The sequence below is a fragment of the Macrosteles quadrilineatus genome, unplaced genomic scaffold, assembly GCF_028750875.1.
Source record: "Macrosteles quadrilineatus isolate MER2022 unplaced genomic scaffold, UCM_ALF_1.0 Scaffold_15__1_contigs__length_3749704, whole genome shotgun sequence".
Classification (NCBI taxonomy): domain Eukaryota; kingdom Metazoa; phylum Arthropoda; class Insecta; order Hemiptera; family Cicadellidae; genus Macrosteles; species Macrosteles quadrilineatus.
In genome coordinates, this window is record NW_026542608.1 from 2,747,862 (window position 1) to 2,775,159 (window position 27,298).

Sequence of the window (27,298 nt, forward strand, 5' to 3'; positions counted from 1 at the left end):
GCTACCATGGTATGGTTTGTATGGTTGTCAGAGATAAAAACCATTATTACTTTCTACACTTGCTAATATTTTGGATTACCTTAGCATAAAGAATGTATTTTAGCCAATGAAAGCTATTACTCACACACAACATTTCAAAGTGTTGGTTGTAGTAAGAATATTTCTATATAAGAGTAGAATGCTTATTTTTTATAGTGAAAATTTAACAGAGAATCAGATATTATAATATCATATTATGTGATTGAGATATTTTGATAGTTTGATAGAGCTTTTCCAAAACATTGTTAATGTATTTTTGTACCAATGGATGCATTAATGGTTTATGTACATTACAAATGTTTATTTGTATAATATTTACAATAACTATAAGTTTAACAAACAATTAGTGCCACAACGATATATGGAGGCAAAAAAATAAGGAAAGAAAATGTATAATTTTGTAGCTAGTATAATAATTATTTGTAATTAGGTCTGTGGAATACTCTGCCTTTGCATCTGTTGGGTTGCTATAATCTTTTAATGACGTTAATTGGTTAGGCCTACCACACACGAGAGACTTTTTGTCGACCGACTATTTTGTGTAGTCGGGAGTCAAAGTTGGCCCCATAGTGGTAAATCTGAGCGTGCACACGGGCTGACCGCAGCCAGACAGCCGGCAGACTGTCTGCAGACAGTCAGGGCATTTTGGGACTGACCAATTTTCCTGCTTACTGCTCCTCGACTCAACTGTCGTGTCATATTGATAGAGGCATAGAGACAAGTTTGAACGCGCACACTGACGACTAAAAAGTCTGACAGTCTGACAGAGTTTTGTTGTGTGTGCGCTACGCAGACAGTCCAGTGCGTTTAGGCTGTGACAAGTGTAAGTGTTTTGCGAGACGTAAAAGTTAATAAACTTATTGATGAAGTGGAGGCACGGCCCCCTCTTTATAAAAAGTCTTTGAAGGAGTATTGAGACATAATATAAAAAAAAGTGAATAAAAGTGATGGGAAGAGGCATTTGCAGCTGTGGTGGCTAACTGGGGTACCCACCAAACACCGAAAAAGACGAGTGAAGGTAAGCTATAATAACGTAGTTTATTATCAAACACTACTTACAAAGCAATTTACATTAAATCCATGATGCAAGAAAGTCCAAAACTTCTTCGTGTAAAGGTATGAAATCTGATCAGTAATGCACATATGACAGCGGTTTCTGTCATATCCATCCTTTTGACACTCAAAAGATGACTAAACAGTCGTGGCGTGTGCACCACAGTCAACGACCAAACAATCTTGACGACTTTTCGATTGTCCACCCGACTCCAGCCAGACAGTCGGCCAACAAAAAGTCTCTTGTGTGCGGAAGGCCTTAGTGTAACTGTTTAAACGGAGGTTAAATCAAAAGGAAATACAAATTTGTTCGAATTACATTTTTGAGGATGAAAAAAAGTGTAATGGGAATGAAAATGAGTAATGGATGTGAGAGTGATCATTATGGTGTGTCAGACCAAGGTTGAGGAGTGGGTGGGGGAGGACAGAGCAGTAACCAAACAAAGGGTAGCTTGAAGCATTAAGGTTTAAATAAAATATTACTTTTTAGCGAATTTCCCATATAGGGAATAAGCTATTACCGTAGTACTCATGGTAAGACCTGGACCCGAGACCGATTTAATTTTTCATTTTGAGGTCCCTAGAGACCAAAAACACCATACGTTCAAATTCATATATATATATATATATATATGTGTCCGTTAGCGCGATAACTCAAGCAAAAATGATCCGATTTTGATGAAATTTGGTACAAACGTGTAAACCTACGTTTATTCGAACGAGTTCGCGATCCAGCATAATCGGACCATGGGATTGGAGGTTTATGGGGGGTTTTATGGGGTAAAAATGGGTCTTTCCCATTTTTGAACTTAAAAACAAAAAATTTTGCGATTTCTTTCTAAACCGTTTTGTAGAGCTTAAAAAAAGAAATAATTTAGTATATTGAAGTGCTGTTGTATGCCTAACGGTCACGGAGAAAATTCAAAAAGAGTGTAATTAAAAATTCCCATGTTATTCTTATGGAGAAAATGAAAATTGTTGTAGTTTACTTTTTTATGGGTATATATTGATAAAATTTGGCAAATTTATTTATTTCATCCTATACTATTGACGTATGGTCAAAAAACACTTTTTACCTTCTCCGTAGCAGCAAACCTAAGCACTCGTTAAATCTAATGTTATTTAAATAGGGAATAATATGTCTTACTTATGGAAATATTTTAGTAAAGATGTAATCAGACGAGTTGAAATTCGCTTAGTCTGCAGGTTTGCTGCGGCGGGGGTATTTTATGTATATACAAATTTAACACTTAGAAATAAACATGGAGTAAATTTTTAAAAGATTTCAACATCAGGTTAATATTTTTATCAAAAGATGGGTTTAGTTTAGATAGATAAATATTTTAGGACGTCACTGACCTTTTAGAATTCAGGAGAACACAGTCTTTGTTACCACAGTTTATAACACACACATTTAAAATAAAAATACAAAAAAAATAACAGTCTAGAGTTATCTAACTCCAACGTTTATATTACGTTGATATTGGTGCGGCGATTTCAAGGTACTTTTCTCATGTAAACGTTGAGAGTGTCTAACCACGAACCCACAGTGTGTTTGTGTGTGTTATGAACAGTGTGACAAGGACTGTGTTCTCCTGATTTCAAAAAGGTGAGTGATGCCCAAAAATAGTCATCTATCTGAATATATGACCACACCTAGAAACCATGTCGTTTAAAAATAAAAGATGGGTTTGTCCGATAGAATGATTAACTTTTATGTACTTAAAGTTTTGACTTACCGTACTATATTTGTTCAGAATTTTATCTATTATATTATTAAAGTGATACAATCAAATTTTATGTAAACGGTTAAGGTCATTTACCAAATAAAAATATAGGCATATTGGCACATCAAAATGAAGCTAAGAGTGTGTAGATTTGCCGAAAAGTATTGATATGGACAAATTTCCTAAGGGCTCTGCCCCACAGGCTGATTTCCAAAGGGCTACGCCTGGCATGCTTCCAATGTTTAAATGATTTAATTTAATTTAGTTAATGAAACAGCTGGTCAGTACAATGAACTGTTGTTTGTTTATTTACTCAAAAAATATGTTTGTGGCACTTTATGTAGATTGAGGAGGGTTATGTTTGGTTTTTAAGTGAGGTTGTATAGTTTTGTAAAGTATTGCTCAAAGTTTCATTTTTTAATTTATATAGTAAGCTACATGTGAAGAAGCTTGACTAAAACTGAAGAATTATGGTAAATCATGTCATTCATAAAGCATCAATATGAAGCAATTAATGCTATTGCTACACTAAGGTATGTTGTCATATTCTTATGGATCTATTAACATCAAAAGTAGGGGTTTGAAAGTAAGTAGGTTTACACTTTTAAATCAGTTTATATTTTCAAACTAAATCATAGAGTTGCTGTATTTTAAAACACACATCAGCACCACTTTAATAGCTCTCTAGGTCACATTTTCTTCCCGTTGCAAAGCACGGGTATAGCAGCTTGTATTTAAATATTAAATTCTTACTAGAATACATAGGTTTAATTATATTGAATTAGTAATTTAAATTAAGTGGATAAAACAAATTCTGCACTGGTCTTGCTGGTAATGATGGAAAGAGCCAATGTTTATCCTAACGATAATTACTAATTATCCAAAATTGTACTAACTTTAGAGACAAGTATAAAATAATTGGGTGTAAGTAAATTCTTCCAAAGTGAGGTGTTTATCTGACCATCCAACTGAGATTATACACAAGTACAATTGCATTTAAATTAATGAAAATGCACTGTTTATATTTACATTAGACTTGCAACGCACCATAAAGCTTTCTATAGATCTATTTATTAACTTAGGCCTACAAAATTCCTTTGGCTATTAATTTAGCCCACATTGAACTCAAAGTAATTTCTTAACTCAAGCCTGATAATTTTTTTAATTTTTTTTCCCGGTCAAGATGGCGGGTCGTGCAGTTCGTTATCCCTGTGGCGTCTTAGATAAAACAGTGAACAAAGGAAGCCCGGGAGTTACGTGTGACGGATTTTGCAGTAAATCGTTCCACGCAGAATGTGTATCATTTGAAAGTTATAAATATCCAGTCGATTAAGGAGCTGGGAGACTCAGTAAAATGGTTTTGCGCAGGCTGTGAGGTCAGGTTAGCTAGGCTTAAGGATTATGCTCTGAGCTTTGATGACAACTGTAATCTACTCCAGAATGTTGGAAAGCTTTTTAAATTAGTAAATGATATTGTTGTGGATAATAGTGAGATGAAATCCAAGCTAGACAATATATCCAGTGATGTTAGTAGGTTAAAAAACAATGTGGTGACCCCACCGGAAGCTCAAATTAATGACGTAGCACATATTGCTGATTATGACTCTACTTTGACTCAAGTAGTTGAAAGTAATGCAAATTCTGTGACGCACCCTCCATTGCATGGGGTTGATGAAAATAGTTTAAACAGCTGTAACACTGGCAGCACTGACGATGACGTCATGCCTCATCAAGATGGCCGTGGTGATGACGATTGTAATGTTCCTAACCCCTCTCGAGTTGAATATTATAGTGAGGTGTTGAAACGTGGTAGAAACGATTCCAATAATTGGAACCAAGTGTCTAGGCCTAAGAAGAAAAGGAATAATGGAAATAGCGTTGTTGGAAATAGTCGAGGTGACCGAGAGAAATCAGAATTAGTACCATCTCAATATAAAGTTCAACGAAGCAGAGCCATAATTGGTAAAGCCAAACAAGCTGGACCCCTTGTTGTGGCACAGAGAAAATCCTGGATATTTCTATCAAGATTTGACCCCTGTGTAAAAACTGAAGACCTAGTTGAGTATATAAGCAACGTGTGCCCTACTGAAGACTCACAAATCCATTGTGAACAACTTACTACCAAGTACCAAGGTTATTCATCTTTCAAGGTAGGTGTACCTTCTGATTTTACTGATAAACTATTGGATAGTAATCTCTGGCCTGAGGGAATACTCATTTGCAAATTTTTGAAACCAAGAATTAGTAATGGTCACAGAACTAGTACTAGGCCTAACACTGAACACCAAGATAGGCCTAGGCCTATTCCAAGGTCGGCAGATGGTCCAAAAAACTGAATATAAGCCCCAACCCGCATTGTCTTGGGGCGACAAAAAACTGTGGTAAGCAGAATAACCTTAAAAACATGAATATTATGTTTATGAATATTAGATCTGTAAACAATAAAGTAGAAATGTTAGAATCTCAGCTATATAAGAGTCAGCCTAAGATTTTGTGTTTGGCTGAAACTTGGCTGAACAAAGATAAAAAAAACATTTTAAAATAGATGGCTACAGTAAAGTTGCTGAACATTTTAGAGAAAATATGACAGGGGGAGGCGTAGCTATTTTTAAGGCTATTGGTAATGGAGTAGTCAAGGCCAGCCCTATAAATTTACTTGCTACACTATCAATTGAAGGGGTGTTTGAATGTTGTGGCGTGGTTGTATCATGCAATAAATTTAGGTTCATTCTACTGACTATTTATAGGCCACCTTATAATGACAATTTTGTACAGTTCATAGAAGTATTTGAAGATGTAATTAGTACCATTAAGAAAAAATATGACGAGATACCATTGATTATATGTGGTGATTTGAATATTGACAACCTCGAGAAATCATGGGATAAGGAATGTTTAAACGACGTATTACAGTCAAACAATCTTAACATCACATTTGAACAATATACGAGAATTGACGGTAACTCCGGTAGACATAGTCAACTGAGTTGCTAACATAACACTTTATCACTGACATGAATGACACCTTGTATTCTGTAGAGATACTACCCCCTCTCCTCTCTGATCACAGTATTTTAATGTTTTACCTAAACGCAAGCGTACTCCATAACCGTAAGAAGATTGAAAAGAGAAAAATAAATCACAGTAGCCTAGAATTATTCAAACGCCTATTGTCAATGCAAAGCTGGCCGGAAAATTATACAACCAGAGGTGTTGATGAATGTTTTGAAGATTTTTATTCTACGTTTATGTACATATTTGATATTTGTTTCCCAAAGAAACTATTTAATATTAAGGACAAGTCACGCGCTAAATGGATTAATCAAGAAGTTGTTGATTCCGAGGAAAATTTAAAAGATTTGTACTGGCGGACGAGAGATTTGCCAAATGATATAACCAAAAATGAATATGCCAGAGCAAAAAATGCTTATACTTCTTTGCTAAACAAATCTAAGAAACAGTTCTATAAGGTGAAAATTGACAACGCCAAAAACATTAGTAAAGAGGCTTGGAACATAGTTAAAAGTTTAACATGTGATGATGATGTAAATAGTTTTAATGTATGTTTAAATAACAATGATGAGCTCACTACCAACCCTGGCAGTGTAGCAAATATATTTAACGATTACTTTGTGTCGGAAATTGTAAAATTAACAGGACCTGTTACACCGGTAGATATAGATCTTGAAAGTCAACTCGATCATGAAAATGGATTCCAGTTAGGGCCTACAAATGAGAAGGAGGTATTGGAAATAAGTCTTAAGAATAGTGCTGGTGTCGATGAAGTACCCTGTAGTATTTCAAAAGTTTGTAAAGAAGAAATAGCTTTACCCCTAACAATGATCATCAACAAATCATTTAAAGATGGCATATTTCCCAGTAAGATAAAAACATTAAAAGTAGTTCCTATACATAAAAATAATGAAAAGCACTTGGTTAAAAACTACCGACCAATTGCTGTACAGAGTGTCTTTTCCAAGATTTTTGAAATTATTTTCCTAAAAAGACTTATTTTGTACCTGGACAGTAAAAATCTGCTGAACAACCATCAGTATGGGTTTCGTAGAAATAAATCTACTGTTGATGCAATATTCTACCTGTTGATGAATTTGTATGATAATCTGGATGAGATGGGCGAACAGTTGTGTGTATTCTACGGCATGACAAAGGCTTTCGATTTGCTTTCACATTCAACGCTACTCCAGAAACTTAGGTCAATGGGTAAAAGTGGCAAGCCTCTTTGCTGGATAGCCACATACTTGAAAAATAGGAAACAGATAGTAAGCATACGACACTCAAGTCAGGTGGGCTAATCCGAAATTTTCGTTCTGCAACTTCGCCTCCCATCAACACAGGCGTGCCTCAGGGCTCGAACCTAGGCCCGGTCTTGTTCCTCCTTTATGTGAACAACTTGCCTGAGTCATTAACCGCTGGTAATGTATGGATGTTTGCTGACGACATCAGCCACCTGTTTCACTGTGAGAATGAGGAACTACTCAAGACCAAAGCCCAAGAAGGTTTAAACCTGATGAGTGAATGGTGCGATACAAATAAATTATTGCTAAATAAATAGAATAATATGCAACAAAAATTATCCAGCACACTGCCAAGAACTATTTTTAGAATATAAAATCCTGACCATACCAGCCCTTTTTATTCTGGAGTCAGCACTGATGGTCAACAGGAAGCCTGAAAACTTCAGCAAGAATGTAGATATACACAACTACAACACTCGCCAGAGGAATAATCTACACGTACCTCAAGTGTCATCTAGCCTAGCAAAAAATGGACTAAGATTCATGTGTATTATAGTTTTCAATAAAGTTCCAATTGAACTAAGAAGTATAGAAGATGGAAAAGTCCTTAAAACCAAATTAAAAGACTTCCTTCTCAAGAGGCCTTACTATTCTGTGGAAGAATTTTTCAATGACTAGGCCATCAACAAACTGACGACCACGGCACATCAGTGCTTCCAGTGGGAAAAAAAAAAAATTAAAAAAGATAATTCCTAACTTGTGTTTTATTTCTGTCTAATGAGATAAGTCTTTATCTTAATCTTATAATATATGAATTATTTTAAGAATAGCCTAAATAGATTTGGTAAGTTACAATATGAAAATTATTAATGAAATACAAATATAAGATAAGTTATTGGTTTAATTAGCTATAGGGTCTAACAATGGTAAATTTTCAAAATGGTGGGGCTTCCAAAGTGGATAAAAGATTTTAGGCTATGATGATTATATTGGGTTGGTTTCTTCTCAAGTGATTAATATTTAAATATATGAGCTCTTGATCACAGGGAGGGGTGGTCGTGCCGGTTCGAACGATATATTAGGCTTTATTTAAAATGCAGATAATTTAATTAAGTTATTGTTCTAAAATAGGCTAGGTTTATGATGCTATATTGTAATATGTCAATGTCCAAAGAAAGATTCCAAATGGTTTCACTGAATTTAATGAGATTGTTGCGTACTAGTTCATCACTTTTCCATACTTTTATTCAAAATTGATTTCAATATATTATAATTTTATTTCCTCTTTGTTCTAAATACAATTTCCCATTTTACTTTCCCATCCCAATTTCTTGACAGCTGAAAGTTATTTAATTTAATGTTTATTTACATCATATTTTTGAATATTATAAAAAAAAACATTGTATTTCTATCTTCGTGTACAATCACTACTTAATTTTATCCTCAATTTTTTTTTTGAAACCCACATACAATTTTTCATGGGATTTAAGCAAATATTACTCACTAGGTGAAACCCGTCAAAATCGACGGTTACTTTCAAGACTTGCCCTAATTCATCTAAATGCGAAAAATTGAGTGAAATTATACATATTTCGAGCATTTAGCACTGTTTAAAGATTAATAAGTGTAAAACAATAATGATATTAATTGCGTTAGTTACCAAATATGGTTGATCATTCAATGAATAAAATATTTCTCATACTGTACGTCATCGGAGTTGTTAGTATGCTATCTGGTATCTCTTCCTTTGGAAAACCTTTAAATAGTATTGGTGGATCTTTTGTAGCTAAACACTTCCGTGGCTCCATCAGTGTAATGCAGATTAATCTATGATTTTATTTGAAAAAAATTCCGTTTGTTGGGAAGACACGTTCTAACTTCAAAGGGAGGTATATCAGTTACAGTGTAAGTTAGATTTTTCCTACGTCACGTCGCGTCAGTTCATATCGTACTTCTGTGCCAATTAATAACCCTCTATCACAGTTTTGAGAAATTGGTTGTGTGGTTACTGTTAAAGCTGGAATTCCTTGACATGGGGATGTCAGTTAGTTGTCTCAGCCTTATCAATTACACAAAGTTGTCAATATAATCTCTCTACGGAATGTTAGGTGTAGTGGAATATACTTGAAGTGAAGTTGGCTTTTATTCTTGAACTGTTAGGGGCCTCCTCATTTATATGGTCGTGCAGCTTCATTGGCAACAAATAATTCGAATGACATAGTAATGTGGCATTTTAAAAAAGTAAAAAATAATGTAAATTGGCTGTTACGTAAATATTTACGTTTACATGCATTGTTAATCAACGTATCTTATAAAGGATGATGTGATCTAGTTTGAAAGGAATATGACCTTTCTGTCATGACAGTAGCTACTTAAATAGTATTTACTCATTGGGCCATTTTTACAGCCAAAATGTCGTGTTATTTTCAATAATGTTACCAACCCAGTGGGCCACGGTCCGTAATATAGGCCACTGCAAATAATTTGTCAAGATAGGTACTATTTTAGGCAAGGTTTCTGTGTTTGGATGTTATTAGAAACGGTAAGAGCACAATCGAATTCTTCTGCAGATGAATTTATTTTATCCAGTTGCTATAAACCACTATTAATTTAACAAAATATGGACACGGCTCAAATGGGCATTAGTATGCTATCTCTACCTCTACCAAGTTTCTACGCCCAGCCGTTCTCTCAAATTAATGGAGACAAAGTTTCCTAGTAAATATTTAGATTCCCCCATGTTAATCTTATGGGAGAAAATCCAACTTTGATGGAAGATCCTGACCAAACTAATAAAGATATCAAAAAACCAAAAACACTTTGCAAAACTACAGATTAGGGCATTTTTTTTGACACTTTAATCATCAAAATCGGTCCAAAAATGAGGGAGGAGTTCTGTTCACAAAAATCGGCTTAGCGTATTATATATACAGACTAGGTGAAACCCGTCGAAATCGACGGTTACTTTCAAGGCTTACGTTAATTCATCTAACTGCGATAAATTGGGTAAAATATACATATTTTGAGCATTTAGCATTGTTTAAAGAGTAATAAGTGTAAAAACAATAATGATATTAATTGTGTTAGTTACCAAATTTGGTTGGTCATTCAATGAATAAAATATTCACCATACCGTACGTCATCGGAGTTATTATTAGTATGTTATATGGTATCTCTTCCTTTGTAAGAACCTTTAAATAGTATTAAAATCGTATTGGTGGATCTTTTGTAGTTAAACACTTTCGTGATTTCATCAGTGTAATATGATTTTATTTCAAAAGAAAACATTTTTTGGGAAGACATATTCTAACTTCAAAGGGAGGTATATCCGTTACAGTGTAAGTTTGATTTTCTTTCGTCACGTCGCGTCAGTTCATATCTACTTCTGTGCTAATGAATGAACCCTCTAGCATAGTTTTGAGAAATTTTTGATTGTGGGGTTACTGTTAAAGCTGTAATTCCTTGACATGGAGGATGTCAGTTAGTTGTCTCAGCCTTATCAATAACATAAAGTTGTCAATATAATCTCTCTACGGAATGTTAGGTGTAGTGGAATACCTGAAGTGAAGTTGGATTTTATTTTTGAACTGTTAGTGGCCTCCTAGTTTATACGGCCTTGCGGCTTCATTGGCAACAAATAAGGCAAATTACATAGCAATAGGACATTTCCAAAAGGCAAAAACACTGTAAGTTGGCTGTTACCTAAATATTGACGTTTACATGCATTGTTAATCAACGTATCTCATAAAGGATTATGTGATCTAGTTTAAAAGAAATATGACCTTTCTGTCATGACAGTAGCTGCTTAAATAGTATTTTCTCTGTGTACCATATTTTACAGCCAAAATGTCATGTTATTTTCAATAATATTACCAACCCAGTGCGCCAAAGTTCGTAATATAGGCAGGTGCAAATAATTTGTGAAGATGGGTACCATTTTAGGCAAGGTTTATATGTTTGGATTTTATTAGACACAATAAGAGCAGATATTTCTACATAAATATTTGATATGTGTAGAATAATATGATAAAATGTAGGCAAAATTGGTGAAAAAGGCAGAGACCAACCCGTACAATAGATATAAGATAGTTCAATAAGAAATAATTTCAGAATTGCTGTGATAAAAGGATTTTTCACTGATTTCAAAATGGAACGTTATATTGCAAGATATGAGATGATCAAGAAGAAAATCAATTTTTAACCCTTAGAGTGCCAGGCAAAAAATATAAGTAACGCTCAAAAAATGCCGATGATTTTTCCCGAAGGTCGCGCTAAAAATGCCGAGCGCGATCTGGCGATTTTTAGGTTAAAATTTCGTAAAAATCAAATTTTTGATATTTCGACCAACGAAAATTGATGTATCGCATCTAGTAACTTTCGACTCAATGTTAATATATGGGTTAAAAGAATCCGAGTATCCATTCGGTTGTTATGACAACTGTTCGATCATTACGAAACGTCCGGTCAGCCGGACGTTGGCACTTTTGGCTCGTTCTAAAAACGTCCGGTCGGCCGGACGTCGGCACTTTTGGCTCGTTTAAAAAACGTCCGGTTCCCCGGACATTGGCACTCAAAGGGTTAAATCAGAAAATAACATTGCAAATACTTATTTGATAGAATTCAGTAAGTATGTTGTTTGAAATAAAATTTAAAAATGAACAGCTGTTTCATTAAAAAGTATTATTAACATGGCCAAAATGTAAACAACTCTGTGAAGGGATCTTTAAAGGCTTCTGGGGCAGAGTCCTAAAGGATTTTGCTTAGTTTTTCTTTTGATAACTCATCTACAGACCAAGACCTTTCTTTGGACACCTCTACCAAGTTTCTACGCCCAGCCGTTCTCTCAAATTAGTGGGGACAAAGTTTCCAATTAAATATTTAGATTCCCCCATGTTAATCTTATGGGAGAAACTCCAACTTTGATGGCCTGTGGGGCAAAGCCCAAGGATGCTTATTACAGGAATTGGTGAAAGGGGCGTCTACACAAAAAATACTTTATTTTGACACGTCGTTTGTAAAAATCCGTCCATTATTAACGGAGGAGTAGTGTTTCGTAGAAATCGCTTTCTTGTATTATATATAAGGATTTTACTTTAAACTACATTATACAATCCATATTGTGAACATTGTTAAATTCTACATGAAAGAAAAGACATTTTAAAAGTGATATTTTAATCATCAAGACAGGAATGAACTTGAACTTAAATACCTCAAGAAGCTAAGAATCTATCAAGACGGTTCCATCAATGAACTTGAAAATAATGATTGACATTCTCGGTGAGTTTCAATATAAGGTTTTTTTTTTGACAAATTTACTCTCAGACATTGAACAACATTGTATATTAAATTGAAACTTGTCTTGTTACTTCTTTTATATAATTTATTTATGTAAAATATTTAGCTGATAAATCCCAACAATATCAATTTTGAATTGTTTCACATCTTTGCCTAATTTAGGCTGGTCCTTCGATTTATTTCTTTATTTTTTTTCTTATCTTCAACTACCTTTCCCCCACAGAGATAAAATAAGATTTGAAGATAAAATTTTGAATAAAAGTTCAATTTGAAATATGTAGGTCTATATATTGATGAGTTAAGTTAATTGGGCCTATAAGGCTGTGCTGATTAAAATGTCCAATGAAGATTTGTCCTTAGTTATTTAAACAAGATTGATGATGGTTACCAAATTTGGAGTGTCTGTCTTCACCTTTGTACCATATGTAATAAATAAAATAGGGATTGGTTAAAATTTGGTACTCTTTTAAGGCACTTGTCCCTAATACTTTGATTTAAAACAATTTAAAATTTAGATTACACTTTGGGATGAAAGTCAAGCACAATGTCCAATAAAATGATGTTAACACTGTGAAGAGTTGGCAGGATATGGGGAGAGGCAATGGTTGAAGCTCAGGAAGTCCATGTCCATTGTTGAAATGATGTACAGCTGGTTAGTTCACATAAAAGACACTTGCCACAGTAATTTTGATTTTCTTTGGATAATTTTGAAAAGTAATACTATATTTAAGATGTTATTATTACGGTATATTGCAATTTTCTTACAATTATATATTACTAGCAGAGTACCCGTCCTTCGTACGGGGTCGGCATATAAGTACAAAACACTTATTGCAGTTATACTCGAGCTTTGCATTTGCAATGGGGGAGGACACAGTTTGATAAAATTTGCTTCTTTAAATTTACCGTATACTATAGTATTACACATCTACCATATCCAAAATTTTCTACCACTTCACCTAAACAATAGGGAAAAATAGATTATTAAAAGTTTGCAAAATATCACAAATTATTCATGAAATTAAAAACATAAACATAACTGTAAACAATCCTACTTTGACAGTTCTCATTGCGTATCACAGTTTTTTTAAAGCTTATAGTTCAAATAAGCTGTTATCATAAATGCAAAAAAATAATAGTGCTGCACCCTGTTGGTAAATCTTATAACTTTTTAATGCTTTTGCATATAATAGTACCAACTTTTTCTAGTTGAAACAGCTGACTAAATTCTTTAATTCCTTTTTTCCTTTTAAATATGAATAGTCATAAGGTTAACATGTAGAACTGCATAGCCACTGGGGCGGAGCCCGAAAGGATTTTTGAAAAAAGAATATGCCTATATGTTAATCGGGAATGTGAGCTATCATCATGCCAAATTTCAGCCCAATCCGTCCAGTCGTTAATGCATGATTGAACTTCAAACAAACAAACAAACAAACACACAAACTTTCACATTTACAATATTAGTAAGATTCTAAGTAAATGATTATTGTTGGTTTTTTGATAAGTACAGGATAGATATGGAGAGAATTGGCATAAATATTATATTGTAATATAAAATAGGATGATATTTCTGCGGGGTGATGGGATATTATATAACAATGAACAAAATTGGAGAAAATAATACATTAACAAGGAGAAGCATATTAAATAACTGATAAAACATTATCAGGGCCATTAACAAACATTATGGGAGAAAATATATAAAATAATAGAGAAATTAATGTTAATGATGAATGAATGACATGTAATATTACAGACTTTTAAATTCTCAACCATTCTTTTGACATGGTAAAACAATTTTTATGAAATAATGAAAAATAATTAATTATAAACCTTCTTCTAAGGACAAAACAATTAGGCCTACCAAAAAGGATTTTTTTATTCATGCTAATATTAAACAGTAATCTGAAGATAGTTATTTAACTATTAGGTTAATTATCTAGTATACTTACTGTGCTCAGTTTCAAGACCATGAAGTTTTATTTTGTTGGCTTCGTGTTGGGCTTTCTTCTTTAATCTACAAGCCCTGTAAATAATAAGCTGTTGTAAAATAAGGTAATTAAAAATTGTTCAAAACTAGAGCTGTGCGTGCATGAAGTTTGATTTGTAAACTGAGCCGAGCTTAGCCTAAAATCTTGAATGATAAAGCACCAATTTATAAAGTCCAGCTTGAGCCGAGCTTTTATTGTGGCGAAATTGTTGAAATTGCAAAACAAACACGTCTGTGACAAGACTCCATGATTGAAAAAAATCAGATGCTTATAGTGATGACATTGGAATGGAGCCACATTACATCAAATTTATGGATACTCAATTATATATTGCTTTTTACTGGTAACCATGTCAGACATGCTTCAAAACTCTATAGATAGTTTTAACTTGATGTTTTATTCAATCTTTTTTTAATCTTTTATCAATTAATGATTTCTCAAGTAGCAAAAATCTCCTAATAAATTACAGTAAATCAAATTTTGTATCATTCTCCACAAAACAATCAAGATGTAAATTGAACCCGAATATTTACCTTGATAATTCAAACTTGAGTCAAGTGGAGTACACGAAATTTCTCGGATTGATATTGGATCAAAACCTAAATTGGGATAAGCATGTTGAGCATGTAATTGATAAAATGTCAAAAGGTAGATACGCCCTGCGACAAATGTCAAGGGTGTGTGATATTGATACTTTAAAAACCATATACTTTGCATTAATAAATTCTCACATATCCTATGGTATAGCAATTTATGGAGGAACTACCCAGAAAAATTTGGATAAAATTCTTCATCATCAAAAAAAGCACTCCGAATTATTTTCAAAATTAAAAATAAACGCCAATCAATGAAACCATTTTTTTCTAAATTAGGTGTTATGACAGTCTATGACTTGTATATTTATGAAACTATATTACATGTAAAAAAATTAAACCTCCAAACTAATAGTACAAATATTCTACACTATAAATTAAGGCATACTAGGCAGGTTGAACGACATAAATTAAAGTTTTTTGAGAAGAAATGTAGTTTCATTGGCATAAAATTCTTATTTAATTTACCTAAAGTTATAATAGAGGAAAAACGTTTTGACGTTTTTAAAAAAAGATTGAAAAATTATCTCCTTTCATTGTCTTTGTATTCTTTGGATGAATTTTGGAATTCAAGAGAAATCATAAATGATAGTTTAGAAAGATGATTTGATTTAATTTTGTTTTATTTATTATTCTTAAGCTTAAAATTTGTTTTGAAAAGATAATGATTGTTTTAGCGATAAGTAAAGCATAATTCATCTTAGTATTTATTTGACGCTATTCATTGTATAAAAACTTGTACTGTGAATGAATAAAGAGAATTTAAATTGAATTGAATTGAATTGAATTTTGTTGATAAATAATCAGTGTAATTAATAAGACTGTAAATGTTTGGCTTTCATTTTTTCAACTAAACACTTACACTATATTGTTGTAGGTATAAAGGGGTATTGGCAAATTGAATTGGTTCCTTCTTAAAGTGTTCACAAAAACTGTTAACTGTAACTTTATGTTAAGTTTTTTGTTTTGTACAGGACTATAAAAAAAAATATTTTTAACCCATTTGCATTGTCTTATTTATTTACCTAAAATCCCAGTATCACTGAAACATTAAAAAGAAAAATATATATTAGAGTATTTTTTATAATGGTTTATAGTATTCTATAGCTAAAAATAACAAAAAAATGTATAGGATATGTTAACACTATTTTTCATACTCCTAAAAAATAGGTGTGCACCTGCCTGTATTATATAATTATCAAATCATTCAAGGAATATAATATTTTGTTGAACTAAGTTATTATTATATATGATAGCTTAATAATGGTATATTTTTTGTAAAAAAACAAAACCTGAAAAATGACGTACCAGTACGTCAGCCGTGATACTGTACATCGTACAACTGCCGTGATACTGTACTTGACGTACTGGTACGGCATTTGATGCAAATGGGTTACCAGCCTAGATAAATTTTTTCTGAAACAAAATTTTTTTTAAACGAGACTTTTCTTTTGATATGGGTGATATGGGCGGGAATATTCTCAGTGGGAGGGAATTTATAAAATGGGAATATTGCTCGGGATGATTTATTAACGCAGAAAGATTCCCAAAAAATGAACATTTTAAGATTTTATTTTTAATGTTTCAAACTTATTAACAGTTAAAGAACCTTAAAACTATATAAACTAAATTAATTCATTCATTTTGATCCAAAGAATTATCATCCGATGCATTGATTTCCTGTAAAAACAAGTGAGAATTCATGGAACCAAATGGATTTTAATTAAGCCATTATTAAAATTTCAAGCATATAAAAAACAAGCATCTTTATGAAGTAGTTTCTCTTGGAAAATCATATTCAAACACCCTGGTCAAGTAACCATGAGGGAATTTTTTTTTAGATTTGGAAATCTCGAAGGAAAAAGGAAAGAATTAATATATTTTTTTTATTTATAAACAATTTTCTTGTTTTCTACTTCATATAGATTGTTTGTGTTTTGTGATTGGTTATATTTTGCATTTTGAATCATGTATTGACTGCATATACTTGACTCCTACTATCTGAAGTTTTCTAGTTTATTCAAACTTAGGTTGGGTTTGTATATTGTTTGTTGTAATGTGTTAGTAAAGTTTTTTACATCTGAGGGCGGGATCAGATTTCTGATACTGAACCGTTGTGTTTTGTATTTCCATTGTAATGGAAAATGTCCCCAATAAACATTTAAACAATCTGATGTGTTTCAAGAAATATTTAAGTAAAAATCCAATCAGGTAAATGGAAATTCCTTTAATCAGCAGATTTGCTGCAGCAGGGGTATTTTATAATAGGTTGGTTTATCTGGATAAATCGTCCTGTGTAGTGATAATATGAGGAGTTCTACTGTAGTGTTAAGAATTCGCCATACATTGCCATCAAACTTGATTTTGTAACAAACTACTTTTCCTATAGTGAGCGCGTAACATGCAGACAAGGTCGTATGCGCGCGAAATACGTTGGCAGCACAGGCTGTAAATCAGCTGGTCAGCTGTTGTACTGTTGTATCATTAAATGTAATATTATTAAAAGTTCACTTCTGTGTAAAAATATGTTACGTTTCTTGACCAATTTATTTGTTTTATGGTAACTGTAGGAAAAATATAATGCGCAACTCGAGTGCAAAGTGCAATTGCTCACTAGTTGCACAAATAACTATTCTTTTCCACTCTAGTTATTGGTCAGATCAGAAATTAGTTCTTTATCTAGTTTTAGTTGAAAATCTATCAATAATCTGTTCAGTAAAAATACAGTAGTTCCAAGCATTCTTAGCTTATAAAAGATATAAAATAGTTTGTATATTCTACCGAACTACAGGGTGTCCTGGAACTCCCTACCAATATTTTAGGGCATTGTTCCTAGGTAAGAAACATATTTAATTATCATATTTAAATTCTCCGGAAGTCCTTAGTTACTCACATAGCCACCATTTTGTTTTTTCACTTATTAATATTTTCCTGAAAAGTGGTTAGACATACGAAATTGAAACTTTGCACAAACATTTATGACAACTAGACAAAGCTACAAAAAATTATGACAATTTTCCAAATTCATAAAACAAAAAGACGGCAATTTATAATATACAGTCAGGAGGATTTTACAAAAAGGATTTTACAAAAAATTTTACAAAAACAACTTTCTTAAGGCAATTAAATTACAAATCGATTGACACCTTAATCTTTAAGATTGGACGAATATTAACTGAGATGGCAGCTTTAGTGATACGTGACCGCTGGAGGTTAGTTGCAGTGCATGCCTCGGCATGCGGTCACGTATCCTAATGCCATGTCTCAGTTAATATTCAGTCGTTAATATATTAATATTGTTCGTTAAAATGTCAGTCGATTTTTGGGCATTTTGCAGTAATATTTATTAAAAAGTTTTACAAATCTATCTGTAAATTAACTATACCTCGTTATATATTTTTTTGAAGCTAAATATATGCACATTATGATTCAGCATAAATAATTAGGTTTTTATAACTATTTTATCATAAAAAAGTACTTAGAAAGATAAAAAATACAAAATAAAAATATGAAAAAAATGTTTGTGCCCCTATTTTTATGATTAATTGTAACTAAATTAAACATCTGAAATAGCCATTTATTTCTAAATATTATAGCAAAAAAGAAAATATGATCTTTAGTATGGTTAACTTAATTTTTAGGACAGCCAAGAGTCATAAATATGATCAAGGAATAGTCGCAAAATCACTCACTAGGCCTATTACAATGACTTTACTGCCATTACACATAACCTTCAAATGAATTACTGCAAACCAACAAGTTAGTAATCACTGATTATTTTGTACATCTAAATATGTAGTCTAAACAGATAAAAATGAGTTTTCAATAAAGAAAATATATGTAGTAACAACTAACTTGTAAACAACAACAACAACACGCAACAAGGCATGAAAACATTGTCTTTGTCTCAAAACATCTGGAAACAGACAAACATAAGTAAGGTTATGGAGCAGACACCAGAATAAAGCCAGTTTTCTACTGTTTACAGTGATATAAATCCAGTCCAAATCGGACTGAAATTGACTGAGTTAAAAGACAATATGTAACCGTCTGCACTACCATCGATGCATCGACGCTTGACACCCCATAGTGTGTCATTACCATCGATGCATCGATGTTTGACACTGGTAGGGTTAATGCCCTTAATATCACAATATTTTTATGTAGGCAAGACGATGCAGTAGCTGGTTGACTGATATTGAATTGTCCATTGTGAAATACTAGCTGTACTATCTGAATTTTCTTGTGTTAGAAATTTTAACATTTTGATTTATGTGCTAGCCATGTTTCGTACATTAAATATACGTACAGTGACCTTTATGTTACTGCTTTTTAGATGCGGTAGTGTTTTAAAAAAATTTGAAATTGTATGGTCGAATTCCGTCAATTTATTTTTGCATTCATATAATTCCTGTCCACTTCTAGGTAGCGGCGTGGATGGTAGTGGATGGATGTTGATTTGCAATCAATTATTCGCGATACACATACCAATGTTCCAGAAACGGTGGCACCTAGAATCGGTACATCCCTACAGGAAAGATTAAAGTATCTTTTTTCTTCTTTTCCTGTCTTTTTGCGCTGTCTTTATGCTGAGTAATCAGCTGACATGATAGAGCATCACTTTGCTGTTGCCTGCAAACCACAACACAAGTGACCGCGTGGCCGATGTATTACACTACAACAACGTAACTCAACTTACAATTTAGGCTACAGTAGGTTGTATGCCTTTATATAAACGGCAAGATACAAACAGTTGTTAAATACAGTTCTCTAGTTTGGCAAATGTAAACAAAAAGTTACCAAGAACATAACAAGCAACAACATTTTTTTGTAATTTTTAAGCCTTCTTGAGCAGGGGACCCTTCGCGATCGCGGACCTAGCCAGTCCGGGCCTCCGGACAATTTTAATATGATATTTAGATATGTTTTTTCCCAGGAAAAATGCTTTAAAATATTGGTAGAGAGTTCCTGGGCACCCTGTATAGTATTTATTAGGGATTGGTCAAGGTCAAATCTTGAATCCATCGAATTTTCAGAAAAATTTGAATTCAAGATTTGATTGATTAAATTTAACTTTCGAGTTCAAATTTGCGGCAAAATCGTCAAGATCGTTATTCGTGTATATTGGCGTCAGCGCAATGAAAAACATACATGTAAGACAACAAAAAGGAACTTTAAAGGTTAAAAACTTTATTTGCTGACATAAAATAGTTATTGATTTAATTAATGTAGCCTATACTACAACACAATACTAAAAATAAACAAAAACATTTTTATTAGGAATAGGTTGATTCCAAAAGTCGATTCTCGATTCCACTGATTCTTGGCTTTGTTATCTGAATTGAGAATCGGCGACTCAAAGTCAATTCCAATACCAATTCCCGACTCGTCTGCGAGGATCGCGCGATCGGAAAATTGACACAATTCCAATACCAATACCCAACTCTTTTACGAAGATCATGCGTTTGGAAAAGTACCGTTATTCCGTCACTGATTCCCGACTCTTCTTCCGAAAATCACGCGATCGGAAAATTACTGCTATTGCGATACCAGTTCCCGACTCTTATGCAAAGATCATGCAATTGGAAATAACCGCTTTTGCCGTGATCGCACAAGATGACTGTAACGCTTCCGTGACCACGGGAGACGATAATGATGTTCAAATGGCCGGTGATGGTCAGAATTTTTCTACGATCACGGAATATGACGATAATGTCTACGCCAAAGCGGGAGATGTTCATGATTATGCCGCAAATGCGGAAGACTAAGATGATGACGATGTTACCTTGTCGCTGGAGTCATTCAAGGTTTTTCCGTGACCATGGAAGGCAATAACGATAGGTACACGACTGCAGGAGACGATAATAAGGTCTGCTCAAATTCGGTGAATGATCAAAATTTTTCCGCGATCGCAAGAGACGATGATTATGTCAACATAACTGTGGGAGATGTTTGTGATTTTGTAGCGATCGCCGGAGACGATAATGTTTACACAACTGTGGGGATTGTGATGTTGCAAATAGTAAGCAAGAGCTTTTAGACAATAACAGTCAGCTGTCACCACCAAACCAAACCATTCAACTATACTATACTAGAACTAGGGAATGGGCACACGGGAGGGACTAAGGCTAATGGTGTAGTGACGTCATATCTCTAGTGACTAATGTCTTCTCTTGAGGCAACACGATTACCGTAACGAACCGATGTGATTTCAGCGTTCGTGGCCTAGTTGGTAGCGTTGCGGATTGGTGTTCAGTAGGTCCCGAGTTCGAATCCCGCTGGCAGCACTAACTTTTTGTCAACAATTTTTCATATCAGCAAGTTTGGTTGGTTAGGTTAGGTTATGACAGTTTAATTTTATAATACTAAATTTTAAAATTAATTTTATAAAATAAAAATTATAAGTAATCATTAATTAGATTTTTATCTTATATAGTTTGTATATTATCAGCAAGTCTGGTTGGTTAGGTTATGTTATGACAGTTTAATTTTAAAAATTAAAAATTTATTTTATAATTTTAAAACAATATTTTATAATTAAAAAGTTATTTTTATAACTAAAAATAAAATTTTTTCAACTTAGCAGTTCTAGCGGCGAACGCTGACACTACAAGATATGTTAGCCTTAGTCCCTCCCGTGTGCCCCACCGCTAGAACTAGAATATGTCATCGTCGTCTATTTCTTATCAGTCAACTGCCGATCTAACCTAAACCTCTGTCTCAGTCCAGTCACTCCCTCACTCTCGCATATCAATAAAGTATTTGTATGTGTAAATAAAATTGGTTTCTTTTCACAGTCTCTTGGTCAAGATGTTTATTTTTCCTTCAATTGATACTCATGTATATGATTATTGGTATTTTTTCATTGTAGAGCAGTCAGTGATTCGTCACAATTAGGTTAGATTAATGAAACAGCAGTCTCTTAGCTGATCAATTTAAGTTAACATATAAAGTAGTCTTATCTAACCTTACTGTCTAGTTAAAGGAGGCTCTATAATCACATAAAAGAGTTTATCCTCATTCAACTTTGTATAAATTTACAAAGCATTGTGAAAGGTCCTAGGTTACTTCATCAAAAGTAACAGATAAAATAATAATGACATATACTGTATATGTACAATAACAATTTATTAACTGTATTCATCTACTTTTTATCGTGGCTTAAAAATTTAAATGGTACTTTCCTGTTATCTGGTACCTGCGAAAAAATTCTTTGACCACAAGTACAACTTTGTCGATCCAGAGTCCGGAACACATACTACCGTTTAGGTTAGGCTTGGTTAGGTTAGGTTAGGTTAAGTTAGGTTAGGTTAGGTTAGATTAGGTTCGTTTACTTACAATACTCATGTTATTGATAAACTAACCTAACCTAACCAAAGTACAACTTCGTCGATCCAGAGTCCGGAGCACATACTCAGACCATCGAACCCATGTGGGGGTCAGCGAAGTGGCGCAACAGGAAGCACTGAGGCACTGCACGTCATCATTTAGAGTCTTATTTGGCAGAGTTTATGTGGCGCAAGATGGTCGGTGATTGCGATGTTTTCGAAGCACTGTTAGAAGTAATTTGTTACTTCTGGCCACCCGAAACTCAGATGTAATCATTGTTTGTTGTTTTTGTTTGATTAATAAACGCAGGTACCAGATAAGAGGAAAGAATTTTTTTGCAGGTACCAGATAACAGGAAAGTACCATTTAAATTACTTAAAAATTAAAAAAAATAAGATTTGAGATTTGAAAAAAATTTCAAGGGAAGATTGAAAAGGATTCGAAAATTCCAAACTTGCCCATCACTATGCCCCACTTACTAAATGCCTCTAAACACTTCTGGAAAAGCTGGAGAAGAGATTATCTCCATACTCTTATCCAACACCCCAAATGGACTGAGAAAACCCTCAACCTTAAGGAAGGAGACTTAGTTTTAATGTACTCTAATAATACTGACCCTTTGACTTGGCCCCTAGGTAGGATAATTAAGGTTATGCCAGGATCCGACCAAGTTGTAAGAGTTGTTAAAGTCAAAACCCCTGTAGGTATTGTAACACGCCCTGTAAATAAGTTAATTCCTCTCCCTATGGTTTAGATAGTGTTACCTTTGTCTCTTTGTACATATTATCAAAATTTTGTATTATCTTTATAGTTAGGTAACAGGTTTGTTTCATGATGACGGTTATTATCTAAGGGTTTTTTTTTAATTTACAGTTTCTTTAATGCTCTTTAATATTTTCTCAAAAATTGCTTTTTTGGGTGGGGGGAATGTTTGGTACTTATTTTAAAGTCCCTAGATTGGTGCTACCCTAACCTTGCCCAACGTTATCTACGGCGAATCGTCCCCACTCCGACTACTGGAAATGCTCCTCTAGCATTGCCGACGGCGTCATGGGCAGACGTCGCTACGTTTTCCTACATTTTGCATAGACTCTTTAATTCTCATTAATTCACAATTAACTTTATTTTGTCAGTTTTAAGTTTTGTTCAATATACCAGTCATTTTTAACTTCACCAGTGCTAGTCATTTCCCTTGTTGTTGCCCCCGCACCCTTGGTCTACACCGCTGCTGTCTACACCGCTTCCATCCCCTGGACTACCCACTACCTTGGACGAGACGGACATCATCTACCTTCAAGACATCCGACAAGGTAACGGTAGCACCAGCATTAATTTTGTTTTGTTCAAACCGCCGTACGGCTTTCCGCTAAAGACCGTACACAATTTGGCCCTTCTACCCGCGGATATGATTTCGTACTATGCACCTTAATTTAATAATCGCAAATACAGTCCACGTAAACATCTCAACTTATTCTCAGATAATTTCTCTCCTCATGAAACAAACCTTGCAATAATTTTATATGTAGTTATAAATTGTTGTTTAGTTTGAGGTCAATAACCTTGTACAGTGAACAGACAGACAGGAATAGTTTTGTAAAGTTGGCTTGTAGCTATGCGCTGATAAATTGACCGTAATCCTAGTTCCTATGTCTCAAGGTCAACTAACGCACCACAATATTCTGCATTGTATTGTATCCATTCCAAAAATAGCTCTGACGTAACCGCATCGAATATTCGCTTTATCAGTCAGCTGATCTAACTGGAAATATTCTACCTCTATATTTTATTTTACTGAATTTATTTCCTTGTATTAACTTTTACTCACAATGATATGATTGATATGTCCTCTACTTGTCTAGATTAATACTGCATTTATAATAGTTGTAATTTTTATTTTATTTTATTTTTGTTAAAAAAATAAATATTATACATTTCACAATGGCTGCTAAGAGTCTTGAAAAGTGTGTTAAGAAAAGAGAAAGGTATTTTCATAAGTTACAATTATGTTACGATCTTGTAAAAGAATTGCCACAACAGAAAGATAACTTTATTGCTAGGTATTCTAATTTGGCTAATGTGTACACATCATTTGAATCTCTTTCCGAAGAAATGGATAACCTCAATCTTGAAATAAGTGATGTTAGCGTTAGGGTAGATACTAGCGCGCCTTTTAAACAGTTTGATGACATGTACTATAAATGTATGGCTGCCTACAGCAAGATTGTTGCCTCTAATCCACCTTCAAATGTCAATGTTGAAGCATCACCCGCAGTTCAGCCTAAACCTAAACTACCCCAGATAGATATAAGTAAGTTTGGTGGACAGTTGGAACAATTTAACTCGTTTAAAGCTTTGTATGATAGCTTGATTCACAACACTTCTTTGGCCCCAATGGAGAAGTTTAGTTATTTAAAGAGCTTACTAGAAGGCCCCGCTTTGTCTATTGTTGAAGGCATACCATTCGATCCAGACAACTATAAGTTAGCTTATGACTCTTTGGTTGAACGCTACACCAATCCCCGTATCTTGGCTTGTTTTTATCTCAATAAAATACTAGATCAGCAACCTGTAAAGGCCCGTAGTCTAAGTAGTTTAAGACAAGTTCTTGATGTGTTTCTGTAATGGTTGGCTCTACTGACTATTGTCATTTTAGTTTATTATCATGTGTTAATTGTTTTTGTTTACTTGGAGTTGATTGATACTAATAAAATACTTTTACCTAGATTATTCTATCATGATCAATTCTGATTTAATGGGTTTAATACATGGCGCAGTCGGTATTTGCATAGTTTGGGGTAACCAAAGGCTTTGGTTGTTTCAACTATTTATGTATTAATTAATATACTGACACTGAAATTTAACTTTTTTACCTATACAAACATATCAACAACTTTTGTGGTATCTATCATTATCAAAAAAGTTTATCATGGCTCATACACAAGTAAGAATGCTTGAACCTTTTTCCTTCCAACCAGCGGAATGGTCACCATGGAAAAAACGTTTCGAAAGATTTAGAACAATTAGTGATTTGGATCAATCATCTGAAGAAAAACAAGTGAGTACACTCATATATGCAATGGGCCCAAAATCAGAAGAAATATTCTCATCCTTCAAAATGACCAACGAAGAAACAAAGTATATGAAAATATGGTGAATATGGACGTTATAACACCCGTTGATCACGCTACTTCTTGGTGCGCACCTATGGTCGTGGTGCCTAAGAAAGATAGAACTCAGGTTCGAATATGTGTGGACCTTACTATGCTTAATAAGAATGTGTTTCGACAAACTCATCCTATTTGGGGCATTGATTATACGATGGCTCGAATAAAAGATGCCAAAGTCTTTTCCAAACTGGATGCCAACCATGGGTTTTGGCAAATAGCTCTTGCAGAAGAATCTCAAGATCTCACCACGTTTTTAACTCCTTGGGGCCGATACAAATTCAAAGTTCTTCCATTTGGTATCACAAGTGCTCCCGAGTATTTCCAGAAACGAATTCAAGAAACCTTAGGATCTCAACGAAACTGTTTAGCTCACATTGATGACATACTTGTATGGGGTTCCAGTCAAGAGGAACATGACTTGATCTTAAATGAAGTTTTAAAGAAACTCAGAAATGCTGGAATTACATTGAATAAAGACAAATGTGTATTTTCTCAGCCAGAAGTACAATTCTTAGGACATCACCTTTCATCCCGAGGGGTTCAAATCAGCCATGAAAGAGTCAAAGCCATTCTTGAGATGAAACCTCCATCTGATATAAAAGAAGTACAACGCTTCTTAGGAATGATTAATTTTTGTGGTAAATACATACCAAATCGATCAGAAATACTAAAACCAATCCATGATCTACTTAAAGAGAAAAATGAATGGTTTTGGGGAGAACAACAACAGCATGCGTTTGAAAGTATAAAAAAACTTCTGACCTCAGCACCCCAACTAGCATTTTACGACCCTCGCTTACCAACTCTTGTGTCAGCAGACGCTTCTTCTTATGGTCTCGGCGGATTGCTTCTTCAGAAACATCATGATGGTAAATTCAGACCTGTTTCTTACATTTCAAGGTCACTTACAGAAGCTGAAAAATCATATTCAAATATTGAACGTGAAGCCCTGGCAATCACATGGGCTTGTGACAAGCTCAGAGACTATATAATTGGTCGAGAGATTGTAATTGAAACGGATCACAAGCCACTTGTAAAAATCTTATCATCTAAGAATTTGGATGACATTACACCTCGCTTACAGCGAATGAGGCTTCGCATGATGAGATACTCATATTCAGTGACATATACGCCTGGAAAACACCTTGCACCAGCAGACTGTCTTTCAAGATGCCCCATTCCAAGCAAGGAAACATATGACATGGAAGAAGAAATTGAAGCTTTTGTTCAAAATGTGGTTGAAAACATACCTACGACTGATGAAAACATAAACAGGTTACGGGAAGCTCAGCAAGCAGATCCCATCTTCAGAAAGATTGCAGTATACTGTCATACTGGATGGCCAGAAAAATCACAACTTCCATCTCAACTAGTCCCCTATTTCTCGGTTAAAGATGAGATATCACTGATGGACAACTTACTTTTACGCAATTCTAGAATAATAGTACCATCAAGTCTTTGTCAAGAAATGCTTCATAGAATACACGTCGGTCATCTAGGAGCCACCAAATGTCGAGAAAAGGCTAGATTCAGTTTATGGTGGCCAGGAATGGCATCAGATATAAATATGATGGTAGCTTCATGCCCAACATGCATCAAACACAGAGAAAATCGAAATGAGCCGCTCATTCCTTCCGAGTTTCCAAAACGTCCATGGGAAAAGGCAGCAATGGATTTGTTCAAGCTTAATGGCAAATGGTTCATTGTTATAACAGATCAGTTCTCGAGATATTTTGAGATTGCAACTCTACAATCGCTCACTGCATCTGAAGTTATTGAGAAATGCAAGTCAACGTTTTCTCGCCACGGTATTCCTGAAGTTTTATACTCAGATAGTGGAACGCA

At 34.1% G+C, this 27,298-nt stretch overlaps 1 protein-coding gene across 1 annotated transcript in view; it reads right to left on the minus strand.

Annotated features, from left to right (window-relative positions):
* Positions 1–27,298, minus strand: part of LOC129005093 (protein CREBRF homolog) — a 103,171-nt gene that overhangs the window by 24,354 nt on the left and 51,519 nt on the right. The window contains exon 6 of the mRNA XM_054433888.1: positions 14,326–14,399. Coding sequence (XP_054289863.1) covers positions 14,326–14,399 — 74 coding nt within the window. The remainder of the gene's footprint in view (positions 1–14,325; positions 14,400–27,298) is intronic.